This window comes from Papilio machaon, chromosome 3 (genome assembly GCF_912999745.1).
Source record: "Papilio machaon chromosome 3, ilPapMach1.1, whole genome shotgun sequence".
In the NCBI taxonomy this organism is placed as follows: domain Eukaryota; kingdom Metazoa; phylum Arthropoda; class Insecta; order Lepidoptera; family Papilionidae; genus Papilio; species Papilio machaon.
In genome coordinates, this window is record NC_059988.1 from 8,166,198 (window position 1) to 8,185,959 (window position 19,762).

Sequence of the window (19,762 nt, forward strand, 5' to 3'; positions counted from 1 at the left end):
GACTAGGCCATAGTCAACCACCCTGGCCCGGTGCAGGTTGGTTGACTTCACACATATCTTTGAATTTCTTCTCAGATGTGTGCAGGTTGCATCACGATATTTTCTGTTCTTACGGTGAACATAAGAACTTCGGATTAATGTACATATGTAAATCGAAAATCGAAAAACACATTGGTAAATGACGGGATTCGAACCCAAGACCTGCAGATTGCAATTAAAGTCCTTAATCCCTGAGCCACCGACGCTCATAACCTTTACATAATACCTAAATAAAAACTTTCCAAATTTATTGAAAATAAACCGACTCAATCGATAAATTGACATGATACATTAAAACCATAATTTTTCTTTCTCTTTATTGAGTTAAAGACGCGGGGGCGGGCGTAATTACCTAAATATAAATAGTAAACAACACCCTATCCGCCCACTGAACAAGGCGCCCTGCGTGTACTCATTTAAAATTTAAATATATAAATTGCATTAAATACATTTAACATTGGCAATTAATTAAATATATACATTTTGCTCATTTATTTGCCACAGAGTGCAATGCTCTCGCGTATTACACAAAGAAGTAGGGAACATCAGATGCATCATTTTATACGTTTGAATAAAATGTGATACGGGGTTCACTTTATCAAGATGGCCGTCGAGAATCTTGATGTATTGATGCGTTTAGATGAATCTCTAGATTGAGCGGCGGCAAATCAAAAGCAGTTTCATCCGCAGCAAGTACTTTGGAATATTTCTGTATAATATTAAACTCAATTTAGCAATTGATCAGAACTAGGTACTATTTGTTTTAAATTTTATTCTTTATATTACGATAAAATGTTTCGTAGACCGAAGTCTGTTTAACATTATTTTATATGTTTTTATTATAAGACTTCTTTACTTTCAACAGCTCTCCAACTTTACGATCAAATAAATATCACGTTTCTATAAAATCTATTTACAGAATAAGTGCTTACAACATACCATTTTGTATTGCAATATATTACGCGTATTTTGAAAACATCTTCATATCTTATTTGCATATATTTTCGCTCTTACAATATTATACATATGTCAACAAAACCTATTCAAACAATATATAAACAATATATATAAAACCTATATATAACCTATATATAAACAATAATATATTTTTTCACAAATAATTGATTATTATTTGTAATATTCATCTAGATCTAACTGGTTTTATATTCTATTCTTCTATTTCAAAACAAAAAAAAACATGTATGAAATAAAATTATTTATTACACATTTCCAACATCCGTTATTGTTTTTAAAATGTATGCTTTAAATCTAATTTTGTATTACCTAAAATGTCTTTAAACATGGCAATGCAATCGACCAAAAAGGAATACAAAGAAATCTAACAACTTTAACGCGACAATAACATTTTGAAACAAACATGCATTTAAATGTACAAAATTACATGTAAGATCTGTACAACAGACATATCCTTTTAAGCTTTCCTTTAATGTCCAGACTAAAACTGGAGCCCACGTATGTATGGGTGTACTCAAGCAGAGATTCTATAAAAGCTAGGATCTGCGTTTAGCCCTGACATTGCCCTTGGTCACTGCCTACGAGTTACAACAGAGCTAGTAATGTTGAAGCTGACTTCTTTGATCATTTTGGGGTTAGTAGCATGTGGTGTAGCTGATGATGGAAATACATTATCTGAGAAGATTTCTGGGGAAAGTCGACAAAGGAGACTTTTATGTAAGTTCTTTTTTTTTTTTCTTTTTTCTTTGCAAACTTATAAAAACATTTTTTTTTTCTAGTTTGAATTATAAAAATAATTTCATTGTACGAATGAATCCTATTTACAATTATGGTTACTTTTTAATTTTATTAAGTCACTGTACTTTTTGTGATTACACAATATTATAAGAAGCACCCCAAACATATTAATATGATGGTAAAAAAATAGTCTATAACTTTTTACTCTTGTTAACAAAAATCTGTTAAAAATATATTTTAAGTAAGTCTGTATGAATATTCATATTCATACTTTTTATCCTATATTATTTATTACCATATATGGGCTATCATAATTCCTCATAAGTAGAAGAAAAGGTATAGTCTATTGCGTGCTATAATATCAATGACCTAGACATCGCGTGGCGAGACGCAACAAGGGGATGTATCAAACATAAAATGAAAGCACTAACATCCCATCTCTCCGATCATTACTCTGCGATTACGTGCTCACCAAGCAATACAATCATTATTCCAATCTAAGAAGAAATGAAATTTACTAAAGGATTGTATTTGTACCAGAAATTCTACTTTAAATATTGTCTCGCTCCAAAATAAATTCTACTTTAAATATTGTCTCGCTCCAAAATAAATTTATTCGATTCATATTTTCTAAATATTTGAAGTTACGTGATAGTGAAAGATTATGTATTTTCTGAACTTCATGTACTTGGATGTAACTTGGTTCAACCATTAATTTTATTATAATTAACGTCAACAAAAGGAGAAAAGTCGACATGAAAAATGAATGATCAATTTTATTGCTACAAAAAAACTCTTTAAGAAATAACTTAAATATAAGAGAACCATGTAAGTTAATGACCGAGAAAGGGTTTTTATAACATGTATTGATTTTCTCGCGTTCAATCAAAGGAGAAAATTATTATCAATCTTTGCGGTTGAATACACTCGTCCAGACAATTGTTAAAGCTTTTGTAAGTTGCGTGTCAGTGAATCGTACGGCGAGGCGCATTCAACTGTCCGTATCTCATTTACAACGCGCCTAATGTCTTCCGACAAGTTGAAAATGTTTTATACATCCTTTGCGGACAACATTAATCTCGATTTGACATTGTGGCGTGTGATGTGGCTATTCAATGTTCAAATTAGTTTTACGAGTATATTGTATATAAAATTTCTTTGAAATTATGATTGGCATTTATATTTCTGTGTATGATATACCTTTAATATTTTTCTTGCTTACTTCTTTCTTATTCTTTCTTCATTATTATCAAATTATTGTATGATATTTATTTTCAGTTTATGATGAACAAGGAAATCTGGTAAAAACATATTCGAATCCCTACCTTACTGATTTTGGTGCAAATAACAATGTGTTTTGGAACCTCATGAATCCATTCTTTAGCTTTCTTAGGGTGAGTACACACATATTTCTTGGTTTCAAAAATATCCAAAAAGTCATCATAAGGTTTCATTTACATGATTATCAGTTCATTAATCTGTTACTTACTGTAAACATAAAACACAAACCGTGATTAATATAATCAAGACTGAGTTTTAATGTGAGTAAAAATTCTTCAGCCATCAAGCTTCAGTGGTTCTACTATAGCCTATATGATACCAGTATCCGATGCAGTGGTGCAGCAAATCAACACCGACCCAGTATACCAGAACAAGCTAATGATGCTATCAACACGTGACCCACTTGTGGAAGCAAACCCACTCTGCTCTGGGAAGCGGGAACCTATTCCCTCACAGAAGCTCTGTAGTAACTTCATTAACTGCTGGGACGGCTGGGCGTTCGAGCAGGAGTGTCCTGACGGATTACTATTCTCTAATAATGGCTACTGTGACTATGCTTACAATGTGGACTGCAGTAATAGAAAACTTAAAGGTAATTTTAACTTGATATATAACACATAAGAAATAGTTCTCATAATTTCACTGTTTGGAACCGGTCCATTGTGAGCGTTGTCGGTTTGTAATCTTACCAGGTGAATTACAAAATCTTCCATTTGTAACTTAATGTGACATTCATAATTGATAGGCAGAAGACAGAACTTGAGTTTGGGACACCACGGCTTATTTTTTTTTTCTAGGTCTAAGTATACAGTCAATTATGTAATTTTAAAATATTCTGTTTAGACTTATTCCGATTTTTTATTAGGGAATTAAGTTTCACGACCACGTCATTAATTCTCAAAACAGCTTTAGATTTTAATCAAATGCCATTATATTTTTAACGGGTAAAGACAGCTTAACTTTGCCAAATATAGAATAAAACTCAATGTCAGGTTTTTAGTCATCTCATACGTTTCTTTTCAAACATACGTCCGAAATAAAGCAATTTATTAACACAATAACTAACTCAAGCCAGTCCAAAGTGGACTAGTGGAAATATTTTGACCTAAACAACAAATCAAGAGGTTGAATGTATTGAAAGAGAAAAAAAATTAAGTTTGATATTTCTTCAGATATCGCTGGAAATTTCACACCAAGTATTATGCAAAGCTTTACAATTACGCAACGCTTCGACATTATATCATCCATATCACGCGCAAATATGACATTTTTATATTCATATGTAATGTTTCCAATACTAAATACTATTATAAAATGTTAAAACAAAAGCATTTAAAACAAATGAGGTTAATTTTTTTTATTTTTTAAAATGGCATAAAATCCAGAACACAATGACTTAAGAAGGTGTAGAAGTCAAAACAACTTTTATAACATTACATTCCTAACGCCTAGTATTTAAAGTGTAATAAACTCTTTTTATTGTGATGTCAATCGGAATTGTTAATTTTTTATCCTCTAATTTGTTGCAACAAAAATATTTATCACTGGACATATATTTCTAAACGGTTTAAACGGTGAATGTTCAGTAACACTCAGTATTAAAAGCGTAGTTATCATAGATGTTTAAATGTTTCGTATTAATTTTCCAGATACCATAGTACCGCGATGTCGCCAAGATTTCGAAACATTTCGAAACGAAACAAACTGCAACGAGTTCTTCGTGTGTGTGAACAGTCTGCCGGTCAGATTCAAATGCCCCTCTGACCTTTACTTTAACCAGGTAAGGAATATGTTAATACTTCAGTACTACGAGAAGGAGCGTCAGTAAAAAAGTGACGTTACCTTCTACATAAGGTAATAAGGTTTTTCATTATAAAAACTGAGATAGTTTTACCATAGAAAGCAACTAATTCATTATTACTTACAAGTATATTTGCATAAGTATAACTATTAAACGTCTCTACAAAAAATATTCACGCATGTTTTACCTTCGTACTGTTCAACCAAGAAAAGGCATCATCTGTTACTCTTTTTTTTTACTTTTCTGTCTTTATGTTAGGTATTATATTTTTTTAAATAGCTCAAGGAAAAATATATATTCTCAGTTATTTACTTTTATTATATTACTTTTAAATGCTATTAATTATGCCCACAAAAACTAGACTAGACTTAAGACCATTTCTGAGAAATATTTTTATTTAGATATAGTTTGCCTTATTGATTAAGCTCGGAACCAACTTGTTTATAATTAATATACATGGGAAAACATTATCCTATTTTCAATCGGGTAATAAATTCAATTGATTGATACATAAATTACTCGTACATACGAATGAAAAAAAAAGTTAACTATGTATGCATTAAGCAATATCTTGAATTGTCAATACTTCAATTAAGATTGTTAAATTTATTTTATGCAATATAAAACTGTCGAAATAAAGAATCGTTATGCTGTATTTTTTATTAAAAATTTTTAAATTTCAGCATCTAGGAGTTTGTGATTATAAGCATATCGTCAGTTGTAATATTTCATTGATGGAATCTTCTGACCAAACTTCTTCGAATACTCCACAATCGACGACTGCAACCGCCACCTATACCACAAAAGCTACAACTCCTATGGAACTAAGTACAGCGCCTACAACTTCGACTACTGTGGCAGTTCATCAGTTTATCAATACTTACTATGATAGTAAAAGTAAGTGTTTCTTTTTATAAAAAAATAATCCTTACTACATAACATTGTTAAAATTTTCGTGACGACATTATTAAATAAAAATCTAATATATAAACGGCTAAAAATTCATGCATTTGTTCTGTGACGGCAACAGTCGGGGAGAGTTATAAAAACAGGCTGCGTCCGCGAAATAATACCTGTCCTACCTTTTTTCATTATCATGATTTTATTTCCTTTTTAATACACCGGGTGAATTTTTTGTATACTTAATACTATGTTGTCTTACGACAGTGGAAACCCAAGGATGTGTTTTTTATATTAAAAGGATTACGGATGTTCATCTCGTTGTTTCAGCTTGGACGGCAACACATGTGGCTATGTCACGTCAAGATGCTATTCGCCAATTGAAGCTGAAAGCTATCGCAGATGTTAAAACCGCGGAATAGCTTTAAATAAGCGTTAAATAACCTCCTCATTTGTTTGTAATTCTTTTTGCTTTTGTTATTAAAATACTTAAGGCTCTTTCTGTGAAAAGGCCATCATCAGGCTTTGCATATACTTATATAATTTTGTTTGTAATTTTTGAAACTATAATTTAAGAAATGCCATGTGGTAAAATGAATAAACAATTGTGAGTAAAAAAGTTTATTTACACTCGACTGTAAAATACCTAACCTAACTTAAAGATAACTTATATCACTAAGTTAATACATATATTCATGTTCGACAAACTATCAACGTCTTCACGTTGGTAGCATGTCAAAGAGATTCTTTATTAGTATTACATATTTGGCAAACATTTAAAAAGCCTTATTTTTTATTTCGTCAATAATTTCAATTGCCAAGAATTATATTTGCAAGAATTAAAATAATATTGAAACGCATACAGAACAATTTTTAGAAATAGTACTGTAGCATTTTTAAAATAAATAAATGTTATTTGCACATAATAAAGTTCATTTTATTCAATAATTATTTTTCAAAATTAAAATTTAAAGTTAGACCATAATTGATAAACTAATTAATTGGTCATTGAATAATTTAATTTGTAATATTTAAAAGGCTATTTATATTATACCAAGTATAGTACAGGTTTAATTTAAGCCTGTCCTTTCACCGGTCCCTTGACTTTCAGAATCCCAACTTCTTTAGCGCCTTGAGGTCGACGTCGCCGTAATAATCCTCGCTGTAACAGATATTACTTTCATTACAAACAAGTATTTTTTAATATATAAATTTCAGCTACAATATTCATATTTAATTATAGAAAAAAAAAACTTATATTAAGTAAAGCTGGTATTATAATTAATAAACGTACCTTTTTAAAAGAAGACAAAGACTGGCTGTTAAAAGAACTAGTGGATACAGATTAATAAAATAGAAGTAAACTGAAATAATAAGAAGTTATTAGAGGGTTACAAGAGTGTAGACAACATAGAAAAAAAGTGTTACCATGAAAGTATGTTATAAGGAAGTTCGTGCAAAAGTACAATACTAACAACGTACAGATAAATAAGACACAAATAAGTTTAATTTTTTATATGTTTTCTTTATTTTTATTACTAAATGTAAAACTTAAGAAAATACAGAATGTTTATCAAACAACAACACTCAGTCGCAGCGAGATAATTCAATACATAGATTATTTACAAGGTCGTGGATTGATTGAAATGGAAACGTATCAATTTACACTGGACTTTATAAATGCAAATTTATATATTTATACATATAATATATCCTAGTCTTAATCGTTTCATATTTTTCAGGACAATTATCACCGGGCACAGACCAAGTCTAAACTAACCGGTTGAATGACTTACAGAGCACTATGAGAGCTAAGATACAATATAAAATAAATATTACTAACGCTGTAAACTTTCTATTAACTTTCTAATCCGCCTCTGGAAATTGTTCTGTTAAGGCTACAACGAGAAAATTATTTGGCAACTAGAAATGAATACAAATCAATCGGCTTCACTCACTTAACAATTCGAAATTCAAATTTAAACTTGGAACAATATCCTCGCGCGTCGAAAACAACTTTTTTTTTCTGCTTAAATTTTCAAATTTATATTCATACTGTGCTGTACACGATATGTGCTCGTTGTTTTTAATGCGCGAAGTAATTTAAAGTAAAAATGTGAGTATTAAAGGTTTAAGAGGGATGGAGTTAAGATTTAGTTCTCCTTCTGGGGGCGGGGTTTAAGCTGCTTTGGTGCCTGGCGGGCCTGCCCGTCGCTCTGGAGTCCGGCAAGGAGTTCGCTCTTGCGGATCGTCTTCAGATCCAAATCGCCGTAGTAGTCCTCGCTGAAAATGTACGCGCACCTTACTGCCTGTCGCATCCACTTATGCTTAACTTATCTCTACTACTATTGTAAATATTAACTACACTTATTGCAATAAACGTTGTAAATGGCTATCTTAATTCTAAGCAACTTTTACTGTGAACATACTAAGAGAATTGAAACTTGTGTAATAAAACTTGCCCACGACACTTGATATCTACTGAACTGCCTTGAATTTATAACGTATAAATCACCATTCGCTTAAATACAGGTGCGTATAATACAAAATAAATTCTTAGAAATCATTAATGAGTTACGACAAGATACTCGAAAGGATTCAATACGACACATTTGACCTTCGTTTGATCTTTTTAATCGTGACCGTCGCAGGCGCATCCCACTTTTAAAGTGATTGTTCGAAGCAGACAGACCATGAACTAAAGATAATCCTTATAGAAAGGACTCATTGTTTCATTGAACAACTAGTTTTGCATCTATAAAAAAAATACTGCACAACAAGAGGAAACAGCAATCCAGACCGTCATAGATATAAGTGGGCTAGAAACAATCACTGAATGTAATATTGAAAGTAGAATGGCGTTACTAAATCGGCGTAATACAGTTACTCGCCGAATAAGTTTATGAAACAAAACGGTCATTACCATACGTATGTATTCCGTTACACAAGTCGGCATTGACCAAGAGCGTCCGCGGACACTGCATGACATATTCGTGGATAGGCGTGCAGTTCTACTTAACATCATTTAAATTTCAAATTCGTTTTGAATGTAAGATCCTATCCACCAATTAATTCTTTAAAAGTTCTTTCAACATTCTTTGTTCGCTTATTTTAAATGCATCGGAATGTCTATAGAATACAAAATGACGGTAGAACTAAAACACTTGAATATTTATAATAACGAATAATATGTAATATTTTTTTTTCAAAAAGTGCAGAAGAATTGTTAGTCACAGGGATGTACGTTGTGGAATAGGAGCAAAAGGGACACCGATTTGATAACACAGAGTTAAAAGAGACTGAGATCGGTCACATTATCATTTGAGCCAATGTGATTCAGTAGAAATTTAAAGAGAAGCGTTCAAGTTGCTTAGTCAAGATAGTTTCACTTGAACGATAACAGACAGTTACGTTGAGAAAAAAAAGAAATTTAATAGATAGTACGAACTTGAGAAGCAAATAGTACTCACCATCCGGGAACATCTTCGGGGTCTTCGCAGTTGCCGGTACCGTCAGAGTCGCCGATCTTGAAGACGGTGCCGATGGGGCAACCGTACTCCCGGGCGGTTCCCTCCAGACAGATGTAGTACTTGCGGCAGTCCTCAGGGTGGGCGTGACGACTGAAGGAGCCAATGTTGGCTACCTCACCGGGGTTCGCGCAAGAAAAGCCGTTGGCTACTTCTGTGAGTTATAAAGCATTTCTCTAATTAGTTCCATTTTTCTCTCTCTTTTATTTCTTGTTATTTTAAATATTCCTTAATAACGTACTCTAGAAAGGTTTACTATGTTTATGACGAATCGTTAGGCCTGTCAAGATTGTGAGAAAAGACTTAGGAAAACGTGGCAAGAGATCGATCTTTGTAGCGATATTTGACATCTTTGCCTTACATACCGCAGTAGCAATAATTTCTTTATCATTTTTGTATTAAAAATAAAATGTTTTTGAATTTCGATTTAATAAGTTAACATACCCTCAGATCTGCACTCGGGCACCTGGTCGGCCCACATGCACACACGCGCCTCTCTGTCGTAGGCAAGTCCGGGACTGCACTGATAGCGGGAAGCCTCGCCGTTCCAGCAGTTCCAGAAGACGTCGCATTTCTTTTCATCGGCGAAGATACCGTACAGTCTTTCACAGTGGGGTGTGGAGATCGGGGGTTCTGTGAAATGGAAGTACATTACAATCTACTGTCGACCCCATATCTCTTTAGTTATAATAGCAAGCTCTAAATTATTAACTTTTTATTTTTACATAGAAATATTAATTATGTAAATGTGTCCACATTAACACATTCAACCAATTTTTGTCACCATGAAGAGAATATATTATATTTTATAATATACGTGATTAAAGTAACGACCTTCTGACCATATCCTGGTAAGTGGAATACTTGGTACCATCACGAATAAATTTGAATGCAAATCCTGGCTAACCTTGACCGTGTACAAGTATTTAGAATGTTACCAGGCGCTCATGACTCGATTTTATATTGATTTAAATTCTTTATCTGATTCACTTTTAATGTAATTGTTTTTATTCATGTCTTAAAAATTTACATCATATTGTAAACTATAATTTTTTAGACTTTAAATTTACAATATCGGTTGATTCTTTACTTACCAAGTTGTGACCTGTCACCGCAGTCAACATTGTGGAGGTAGTCGCAGTTTTCTGTCAGGTATTTGGAGTCGGAGGCGTCGAAAGCGAGTCCATTACCACAGGTCTTCAGTTCAGCGACACCATTATCACACTTCCAGTATTTGTCGCAGGACACGTGGTGTGGGTAGAATCCAAAGTCATCAGGACATTTGAAGGATTCTTGACCAAGAGCTGCAACAAAAAAATTACAATTGTTAATTTTAATAACAAATACGTTTATTATTATTATATCTATTAAATTTGTTGCTGGAGTTCTTAATTAGATATTAACACAAAATATAGTGCGGTTATGTATCATAAGGTGTGTCATCTTGAATTTTTATTATAGTTACGCAATGAGACACAAGGGATTTTGCCAAGTGGCTTTACGCGCAACAGATTTCACAACAACCAGTCGCAGGGCCACTCTTTCTCCACAGAATGCAACGCGACGAATGGATATTGAGTAATAAACGACAACGTTATACATTGCCTTTACTTTACCGAGCAATAAAATGCTAAAAATTTATTTCCTAGCATTCAATTGTTAATTTTAATTAAAATCGTAAGACTAGTATTGTGTCCAAATTTAAATATATTTACTGCGTCGTGTTAATTTAATACATTACTCAGCTTCGTTAAAAAACTGATCGAAACAAGTTTTCGAGTTGTTTGCTTACGATTGGACGTAAATACTTCCATATTCTGTGATTATGTCACGAAACCTAGTCAACACTACCGGTTGACATTTGCGGCTTTAATACGCAACGCAAAAGGCGAAAACTTCGCGACTCTTTTGCAACAAGCTTCTCTCTTTTATTTATTAAAAGTACAAATTGTATATCAAAAGTTTCACAAAGCTTTAATATAAAATTCCTTATATGTATATGTCCTTGATAACATTTACAAATGTAGATTGAATATTGCAGTTCAATTCTTAAGAGTTTGATTATTCAATCAAGACAATTTGCATTACAAAATGCTTAAACTCATATTGCCGAAACGTATTACTTAACATAATTGCTACGATTATGTTTTTCTAGGTTATAATGCTTTAATGGATACGCTAAAATTACATGACCCAATTAATTAACCTCTAATTTAAATAATTGACCACCTTATTAATAAAATTAAGCAATATTTCAAATTATAAATAAAAAGGCCATATATATTTGATTGCGTTGAAATGAAATAAAAAATATCCTTTATGATAGTAAAAACAAGACATAGACAACTTTTATTATTTATCATATTGAATCGAGGTTAACTGGACGCCTTTTAAATGCCTAACATTCTTGTCAGTTGAAGCAAGATTGTTACTAAATGAATGATGAAATTAATAAATAACACGAAACAGTTGAGAATTAATTTACCTATAGTCCATGTATAGTTTTTTAATATTAAGAACAATTATATTTTTAACAAATATTTTTGCTTCTTTCGTAAAGTAACCATAATCTCGTGACAGTAACATAAGCCAAAGGTTCCAATCCAAGATCTCTTGCATATCATATTGTCATGTCATATGAGCCCTACACGTCATTATAATACGAATCTATGACATAAGTATTAAAGTGTCATATTACCAATTACATAAATCTCAATGATAAGCTTTACTTATATATTAAATAAACAAATGAAACAGATTAATCTGATGCGTATTTAATAATCTCCTTCTAATCTACATAACGATATACATATAAAGAAAACTTAAGCAGTGTATTAGTCTACATTTCTCTTACTAAATACACATTTAGCGGTTGTCTTATTAACCAATTAACTTTAAAAGTGACAGTTAAATAATTAATGAATCCATGTGGTAACATTATGAGGCAACGATTTAAAATTAAAAAACCGAAATTACTGACTAAGCATCATTTTGAAATTGAAATAGCAACATTTATAAATAGGCTTAATCTTACACAATACATTATCCAACGCAAAGGTCAAAAACCGTTAAGTAATACAGGTGAAAGCCTCAAGTTGACCCACAGAGCGAGTCTGGGCGGAACTTTCGATTTCGTTAACACATTGATGCTCACGCGCATCTTATTAAGCAATCATGACTGGGAGTTGACCTTTATCTACATTTTATTCAATAAATAATTTGAATATTAATAAGATTATTATATGATTTTAAATAATGAAATAATTAATTCAATGATTTATATTTAAAATTTTGAAATATACGCAGTAATTATTCAATAACTTGTGAATAAAAATAAGAAAAATAAAAAGGTTAATCATGTTATTAATTTGAATTATTTTTAATATGAAAATAACTACGAAAGCGTAATGATATTAACGAGAAATAACATGGTTGTATAATCTTTAATACAAATGTTAAGTAACAATGAACTTAAAACTTGATTCTATTTAGTTAACGCCTACTTACATTACATGTAAGAGAAGTTGATGTAACATTTAAAATAACATTAGATAATCATTGGCAGCTATGCGCTGTCGGTGAAAGTTTCAACGCTTTCTCGTTCATTTTTTTTTTACTCTACTTATTTGAATCGTAAATTTTTTGTGAACTGTACAACTTAATACTTCATTCTGTTAACTTAATTTAGAACTATATATAAGCGATTTAAGTAAATATAAAATAGTAGTAAGTTATGTGAGATATTCGAAATACAAAATATCAGTTACTTTTATGATGATAAAGCTACTTACTTAATTACCACTTAAAATTGTAATTGATTTTTAAACCATTCGGTGCTAGGGGAAAAATATTACATACATATGTAATATTACAAAATTGCAATTTAATTCCGATGTCACAGCTGTAATAAGCTATAATTATTCTTCTGTGGTTCACAAAGGCGGATAGGTGAGGCCACATGTATTATTAATACGTAACTTGAAAATTTATTGTGTGTTGCGCAAACATACCTAATTATATTGAGATATTGAATAATTGACTTGAAATATTTCCAGCAACAGAATTTGAATTTTATTGCTGTAGAAATATACACTCATACGTTTGAAATAATATGACAAATTCTTTTGACTGAAAAATGAAAATTTACATTTTTATAACCCTAATAATTGCAATATTCAAAAATTAACAAAAAGAAATCGTTTAACATGTCTGTAAGACCACAAGTTGCTCTCAGGTAGTAAAGGACGGTCGGAATTAAGGACGAAAAACAAAAAGACAAACGTTAATACAAGTCGATACAAAGTTATTTATAAGAGGCGGCCATGAAGGACGTACAATCACCGTATCCTACATTGTCGGCGCCGACGTTACAAACAACGTACGTGACATGCTGCAACGTTACAAACCTACACTCTATATTACAAAAATCTTTACTATAATATAAACGTATACAACAAAACTCTCGTCCGTAACTATGGGACAGGCGGGATAAGTATAAACCATCTAAGTAAAAAGTTAAAAGTTATAGATATTCGTATAACTTGTTCTTCATAAATTGAGAAGATTAATAAATTTACATCGCTTTTTACAGTAATTGTGATTTAGTAATTTATGGGTCCGACCTGTCACCCGCTACTCCATCTGCGCGGAATTAAAAAAAAATCTTAATTAATTCTTCCAGGCTGTGTTCTACATCTATGCCAAATTTCAGCGAGATCCATGCAAACTTTTTATAGAATCATATCGATGTATTAAATCAATTCGAGCTAATGTAAAAATGAAAATATGTTATTTATCAAGTATGTGTGTCATACACGATAAATGACATTAATTTATAAACAAGTATATAATTCTAATAATAGAAAACAAACATCAAAAACAAAAACTATGATACATTGTTCTTCGGCTAATAAATAGTTAGTAAAAACACTTCCGGTGTATTGTTTTTTGCAATTAAATAATTACAAAAACTGCATCCGTAGAATGCCAAGAAATTTGGACATTTTTGGTAAAAACAATAAACAACCTTCACTTTTAAATTACATCTTAATTGCCTATTGTTTATTATTACTGTAAGCTTTACATTGAAAACTTTCGGTAGAAATTAGTTAAACGAGAAAACATTTGCCATGTATGGTGGTCTAAGCTTGGAGATTTCGACACTTACAAGCACTATGACATCATGGTTTAGTAGTACGAGTGAACATTAACGCCGGGCAGTTTTGTAACACTTTGCATAGACTGAATACTTAACTAGACAGCACAATATAATTAGATAGTTGTTGTGCTTTGTATTTATTAAAATCTAGTTCAAAATAAAAAATTTCATTATGTGTTGCCACGAATTAAATGAGAAAGTAATTGTCTTAGTAATGGAAAAAGAAATAAGATGCTATACCTTTCATGCAACATTAAATGTATGATAAATAACAGATGACACAATAACACCATTATGTACATCTTATGTGCCTTTATCTCAATAAAAGGCGTAATCCAAAATACTGGTAAAATAAGACAATCAATCCTATTTGAAGTGACAAGCGTAAATTTGTGTCTCCGGTATTATGCATTTGAATACGCCAAAATAACCAGTCCATCATAAGGAGGAATATCATCAACATAGCAAAATAGAGTCAAATAACAAATGGTTAAAACTATTAAGAATTATTCCGATAGATTAGTTATTTCGTTAAGTTATATTGTTTGTAAATAATAAAATATGTAAAAGTCAATTTCATCACTGCGTACATATTGCCTAATTTACTAACTTTACTCAACGTTCGTAAACAAGTATAATTGACAAGAGATCGCAATATGTCCCAGCTCAATGCCACGCGCGCTCAACCAATCGATTAATTTTCACCGGATTTTCTTCTTGTGAAACTCGAACACGCACCGGCCATACTTGACAATTAAATAGCTTCACGCAATAACTTTATGAATATTCCTTAGCATTCTCAGTGACGAATCGTTTTCGTTTAATCGTTTGTACTTTTCAATCCACTCTCTAGTTTATCTTTGTGAATACGGAGGAATACGCAAAACACTCGTGAGAATCTTCTACGTGTTGGCAATATTAAACAATAGTAAATGCCTCATAACTAAAAAGTGCATGAATGAGACGATGTCCTGTTTGACAAATTATTTATATGATTTTAATTTGTGTGGGAAAAATAGTTATTAGCTTACATACAATTTGGCTCACAATTATTTTTTTTTTGCGATTAAAATTATTGCAAAGAAAGATAATTTTAGCGAAAACTTTTCTGCAATTTTCTGTCCAATATACAAGTGATTAAAATGCCTTTCACAATAAAATATTTCATCATATTAAAAATTGAAAATATTTTGGCAACAGAGATTTCAATAGTTATTAGACATAACGGGATCAAGTAGTTTTTTCATAATACATGCATTGTTATAGTTTGCTAATTTTCACACGTCTTGTGTGACGTAATTCGTAGTATTACGCTAGAAAGTGTAATGAGAGGGAATTCCGTCAATTAGAAGTGACATTATAAAAATTCTTTTAACCCTGAAGTGTCTGTAATTTTGCAACAATTTTTGCGAGTTATTTCAATTCCATAACATTTTAATGGCGTGATAAATGAGTGAAAGTCAGCCACCATAATACTAGCGGAGAGTATGTTGTAAGACATTATATGTAGATTCGTTGTTCATTGTACGATATTGTAAATGTGTAAAGCAGCACAATAATACAATGAGTCGCATTTAAAATGTAGTTTTTTCATTATACTTTTTGTCTTTCATCATTACCTAGAACTATAAATATTATAATTATTAGAAAACTTCAAACAATACCCTGAATTTCAATTGTAACGTCAATTAAATCTATTTGAAGGTAAAGTGAAGAGAAATTAAAGAATGTAATTATATAAATAACTGCATAAATTTAGGATAATAATTGAGAAAAATGACGTAACATCATTACAAAAAAACTGTAGTAGTCGACAACATTTATGTCGCAGCGTAAGATTGTGGAAATTTTCATAGAATGCAGTTTCTCTATCCGTGTTTATGTCGCTGGTGGAGTAGGCTGATAGCATTGATACAGTATCACATCTGTAGCTTTCGTGATCCCGACACGATATGACAGGCGAAAGCATCGGCACCGCTCTAGATCGTTCCAGTCGGCCATCGGGCACTACCGCATACGCCGCACCCTAAATATTTCAAATTCTACATACCCACGCCGAGGGCGGCCGCTAGCACTATAAAACACCGTGAATACATTATATAAACTTTAAGTCCTTGCACGGGAGTAGTGGACACTATTACGTTCGAGCACACACTGCGAGCGGGTGAATGGGCGGTCGAGGCTTTTATATCGGGTAGGCGTACGAGTAACTCGGGCGGTGAAAAGCGTCGTCGGCGCCTGCGCAGCACCCGCGCGCACCCCTCGCATACTCCGCGCAGGCCCAACGTCGCATCCTTACAGCTTGGTGCCACTCTATCCTGTGCCACAAATTTTCGTATATTTACTGTTGTCTTCCTTTCAAGTAGTCTTTCGATAAAGTTATTCTCCTCATATAGTAGTTTAAAACATTAACTATTACGTATTTCTTCTACAATGTTCTTAAGTATACATCATTTTAAAACTTAACAGTCAGGCTCAATAATTGAAGAATGAACATTAATTGTCTAAAAAAACTTTATTTAAATGCTGCTTTATTGATGAGATTGTACTATCATGCTATAGATAAATGGTGTGGAATTAATGTAAATTTTACGTCACTTTGAACACTTTGTGAGATGTGCGACGAGAATGCTAAAATGATATTTCGGCGGCCATGGGATAAGATTTCGAATCATGTATTTGAATGAAGTACAAATAAGAAAATTCACACGTACAAAATAATAATAAAATTTTGAGAATATTTGCTCCTTAAATTATTTATTGAAAAATAATAATAATTAATTAAAAAATACACATATAATTGTAAAAATAATTAACTATCCTATAAACTTATTTACTAGTGAACTATAACTAATATTAAGCGATTAAATTTTTTGTAACAAAAGACGATCGTACACAGTTACCAGAATGCCTTGATTTGAAGGAAGAACCTATTATACGCTTAATGGTTAATATAATTTTTTACTTTTTAAAGAAAATGACGACGAAGGCCATATTTAGCACTATGCGTTTATTTTTATCGGTCTGTCGTTACGTCGTCATTTTTCCGGTTTAAATATTGTACTGGAAACTTTACTGATCTCACAATACGTACATACACACACATCTCAAACTGAAACACATACACACTAATCATATATCGGGATGTATGGTTCAACCATTGTAAAGATTCTATTGAAAACCCATAAAAAGGCACATTACTATTTTTCATTTTAACGAGTTGATTTCAATCTAATTAAACTAAACGTAAAAATTATCAACATTTATTTATATGTGTAAAATTGAATCCACTTTAATAAATTCGCATTTCAACTGTTTAACTTTTAAGCTATTACCGTGTTCCAAGAAACTGATCCCGAAGCAATACATTAGCGTGTGAAAAACAATCCCTTTTGTTTATCGACATAAGGAAATGTAACGTTACTGCCACATACCGTTATTTGTGTGAATCATTGTCTGTAAATCTGAAGACTTAACGTGGCAGCCGTAAACAAGGTCTAAGTAAGGAAACTCTTTTCTTTGTATCGGGGGAAAATCTTCGAGAGATACCCTGCCTTCTATAATATTTGATATAATATTTCAAATACCTTTATTTAAATTAGTTACCTTTTTCCGTCACGATAATCTTAAAATCACTATGTTTTAGCGTCCAAATTTCTTTATCAAAATTGATTTTCACCTCTCTAATTCTAAAACTAAAGAGCATATAATTTTTTTAAGTTTTTTGGCTGTGGATTTTTCTGGTTAATACATACGAGTATTATGAATCACGATCAGACTCAGTGTCTTGTCGCCTTTATTTAGTGTTCAGTTTGTTAGAGCACCTTTTATGAGTACATTAAGTGGATCAGATCTTTGTTGGATCTAGTTTTCAAAGCTTACTCAGCGTCGATTTATTAACATTCTCAAAAGCTATTAAAAACACGATCATGTTTTAATATTAGAGATAGTGCCACTATCGCCGTAAAATAATCTTTGTAATTTTATTTATAAAATCTGTATTTGGGATCTTTGTCAAATTAATTAATTTTAGTGAGAATTAAGTACGCTTTAATATAGCTAGTTTTTATAAGATTTTTTAAACAGGTTCTATTGTAATCACTTGCTTAAAAGCATAAACCTGTCGGTGTGTTATGAAGTCATTTTGATTTTTGATGATGACTTGATAAGAGAATTCTATAATGCATTCAAATATAATATGATAAGTTATTAAAAACAGTTATAAATAGCCTTAAAGTGAAAAAGTAATAACCCCCGACTATTCTCAATTTAAAACATGACACTATTTTTAAATTTTTGCCATTTAAGCCTTAAAATATTTGTATACGAAAACATAGAGAGGTTTATTTGTCTGTTTAGAACACTATTGTATTAGTAGAATATAAAACAATATACCAGTATTTACAGTCCACAGCTGCTAAACTTCGCAGATTACTCATAGAAAGTTGGTACAACGATTGTTAATAACAATATCTAACTAGTATTTCATTGATTGTACAATGTATTATTCATTGCTTTATTACATCGTGTATGATAGATTTTGAAACTAATAAGTATTCTTTTGTTTTGCACTTAATTTGTATAGTCTTTCCAGGACTATGAAAAACTTCGCTTTGTTACGGAAAATGTGGAACAAATTTTTTACATACAAAAAGATATTAATTTAAAGAAGGCGATTGAGGCACCTGCAGGGAAGATTTTTCAATACATTGGTCGGGCTATATTTCGTAAAATAAAAATCCATTACCTGACTAAAGTTTAACCTCTAATGTATATGTTACATACACATACATTAGAGGTTAAAGTTTAATTTTATAAAAAAGTATAGAACTTAGTGAATAAATCTGACAGGACCGTCTGGTTTCTTCGTGCTTTCTCCTTGAACTTACTGGCCAAAGTTAAGGTTCCATGAGGTCACAAATCCTAGCCATGTCCAGACAAGTAAGTGCCAAGGTAAATCAGCTTTTTATTGCAGTGTAGTATGTTTGTGTTTTTGTGACTTTGCAGCGTTACTAAATAGGGTATCAATATCCTTTTTACATTGAATATCAAGTTAACTCGTAACGTAACACTGAACTCTTTAAAGATCACTTAAGTCTTGACCTTATTATATTAGATTGAGTCAACAATATTCATATATTTTCCGGGCTTACGACGTACAGTTACATAGACAATGCTTGAGTCATTAAATTCTTAAATCAATTTTTCCATAAGTTCTGTAAGCAAGTGTGTTTCTGTATTTCTGAAAGTTTTCCTTATCTTGAGGTTTTTAGGCGTTGACAACATCAATCACCGGATTTCGGAGTAATTATACGTAATGGATTACATGACGTTAAAAGGTAT

General features: G+C 31.7%; 2 protein-coding genes across 3 annotated transcripts; one reads left to right on the forward strand and one right to left on the reverse strand.

Annotated features, from left to right (window-relative positions):
- The first annotated feature begins 1,554 nt into the window (after positions 1 to 1,554).
- LOC106719673 lies at positions 1,555 to 6,299 on the forward strand. The gene is made up of 6 exons (XM_014514066.2): positions 1,555 to 1,731; positions 3,031 to 3,146; positions 3,313 to 3,625; positions 4,683 to 4,813; positions 5,518 to 5,731; positions 6,065 to 6,299. Exons 1-6 carry the CDS (start codon positions 1,617 to 1,619, stop codon positions 6,154 to 6,156), a joined length of 981 nt encoding a protein of 326 aa, XP_014369552.2. The 5' UTR covers positions 1,555 to 1,616; the 3' UTR covers positions 6,157 to 6,299.
- Positions 6,300 to 6,761: 462 nt separating this feature from the next.
- LOC106719715 (protein obstructor-E) lies at positions 6,762 to 16,587 on the reverse strand. 2 transcript variants are annotated; one of them, XM_014514149.2, is made up of 5 exons: positions 16,470 to 16,587; positions 10,356 to 10,565; positions 9,706 to 9,894; positions 9,205 to 9,415; positions 6,762 to 6,896 (listed from the first exon to the last, which is right to left on the reverse strand). In XM_014514149.2, the coding sequence occupies exons 1-5, from the start codon at positions 16,513 to 16,515 to the stop codon at positions 6,842 to 6,844; spliced, it is 711 nt and encodes a 236-aa protein (XP_014369635.1). In that variant the 5' UTR covers positions 16,516 to 16,587; the 3' UTR covers positions 6,762 to 6,841. The 2 variants fall into 2 exon arrangements, with proteins under 2 accessions (XP_014369635.1, XP_014369633.1); XM_014514147.2 differs by lacking the exon at positions 6,762 to 6,896 and adding an exon at positions 7,239 to 8,017 and having other exon boundaries at positions 16,470 to 16,586.
- Between the last annotated feature and the right edge of the window lie 3,175 nt (positions 16,588 to 19,762).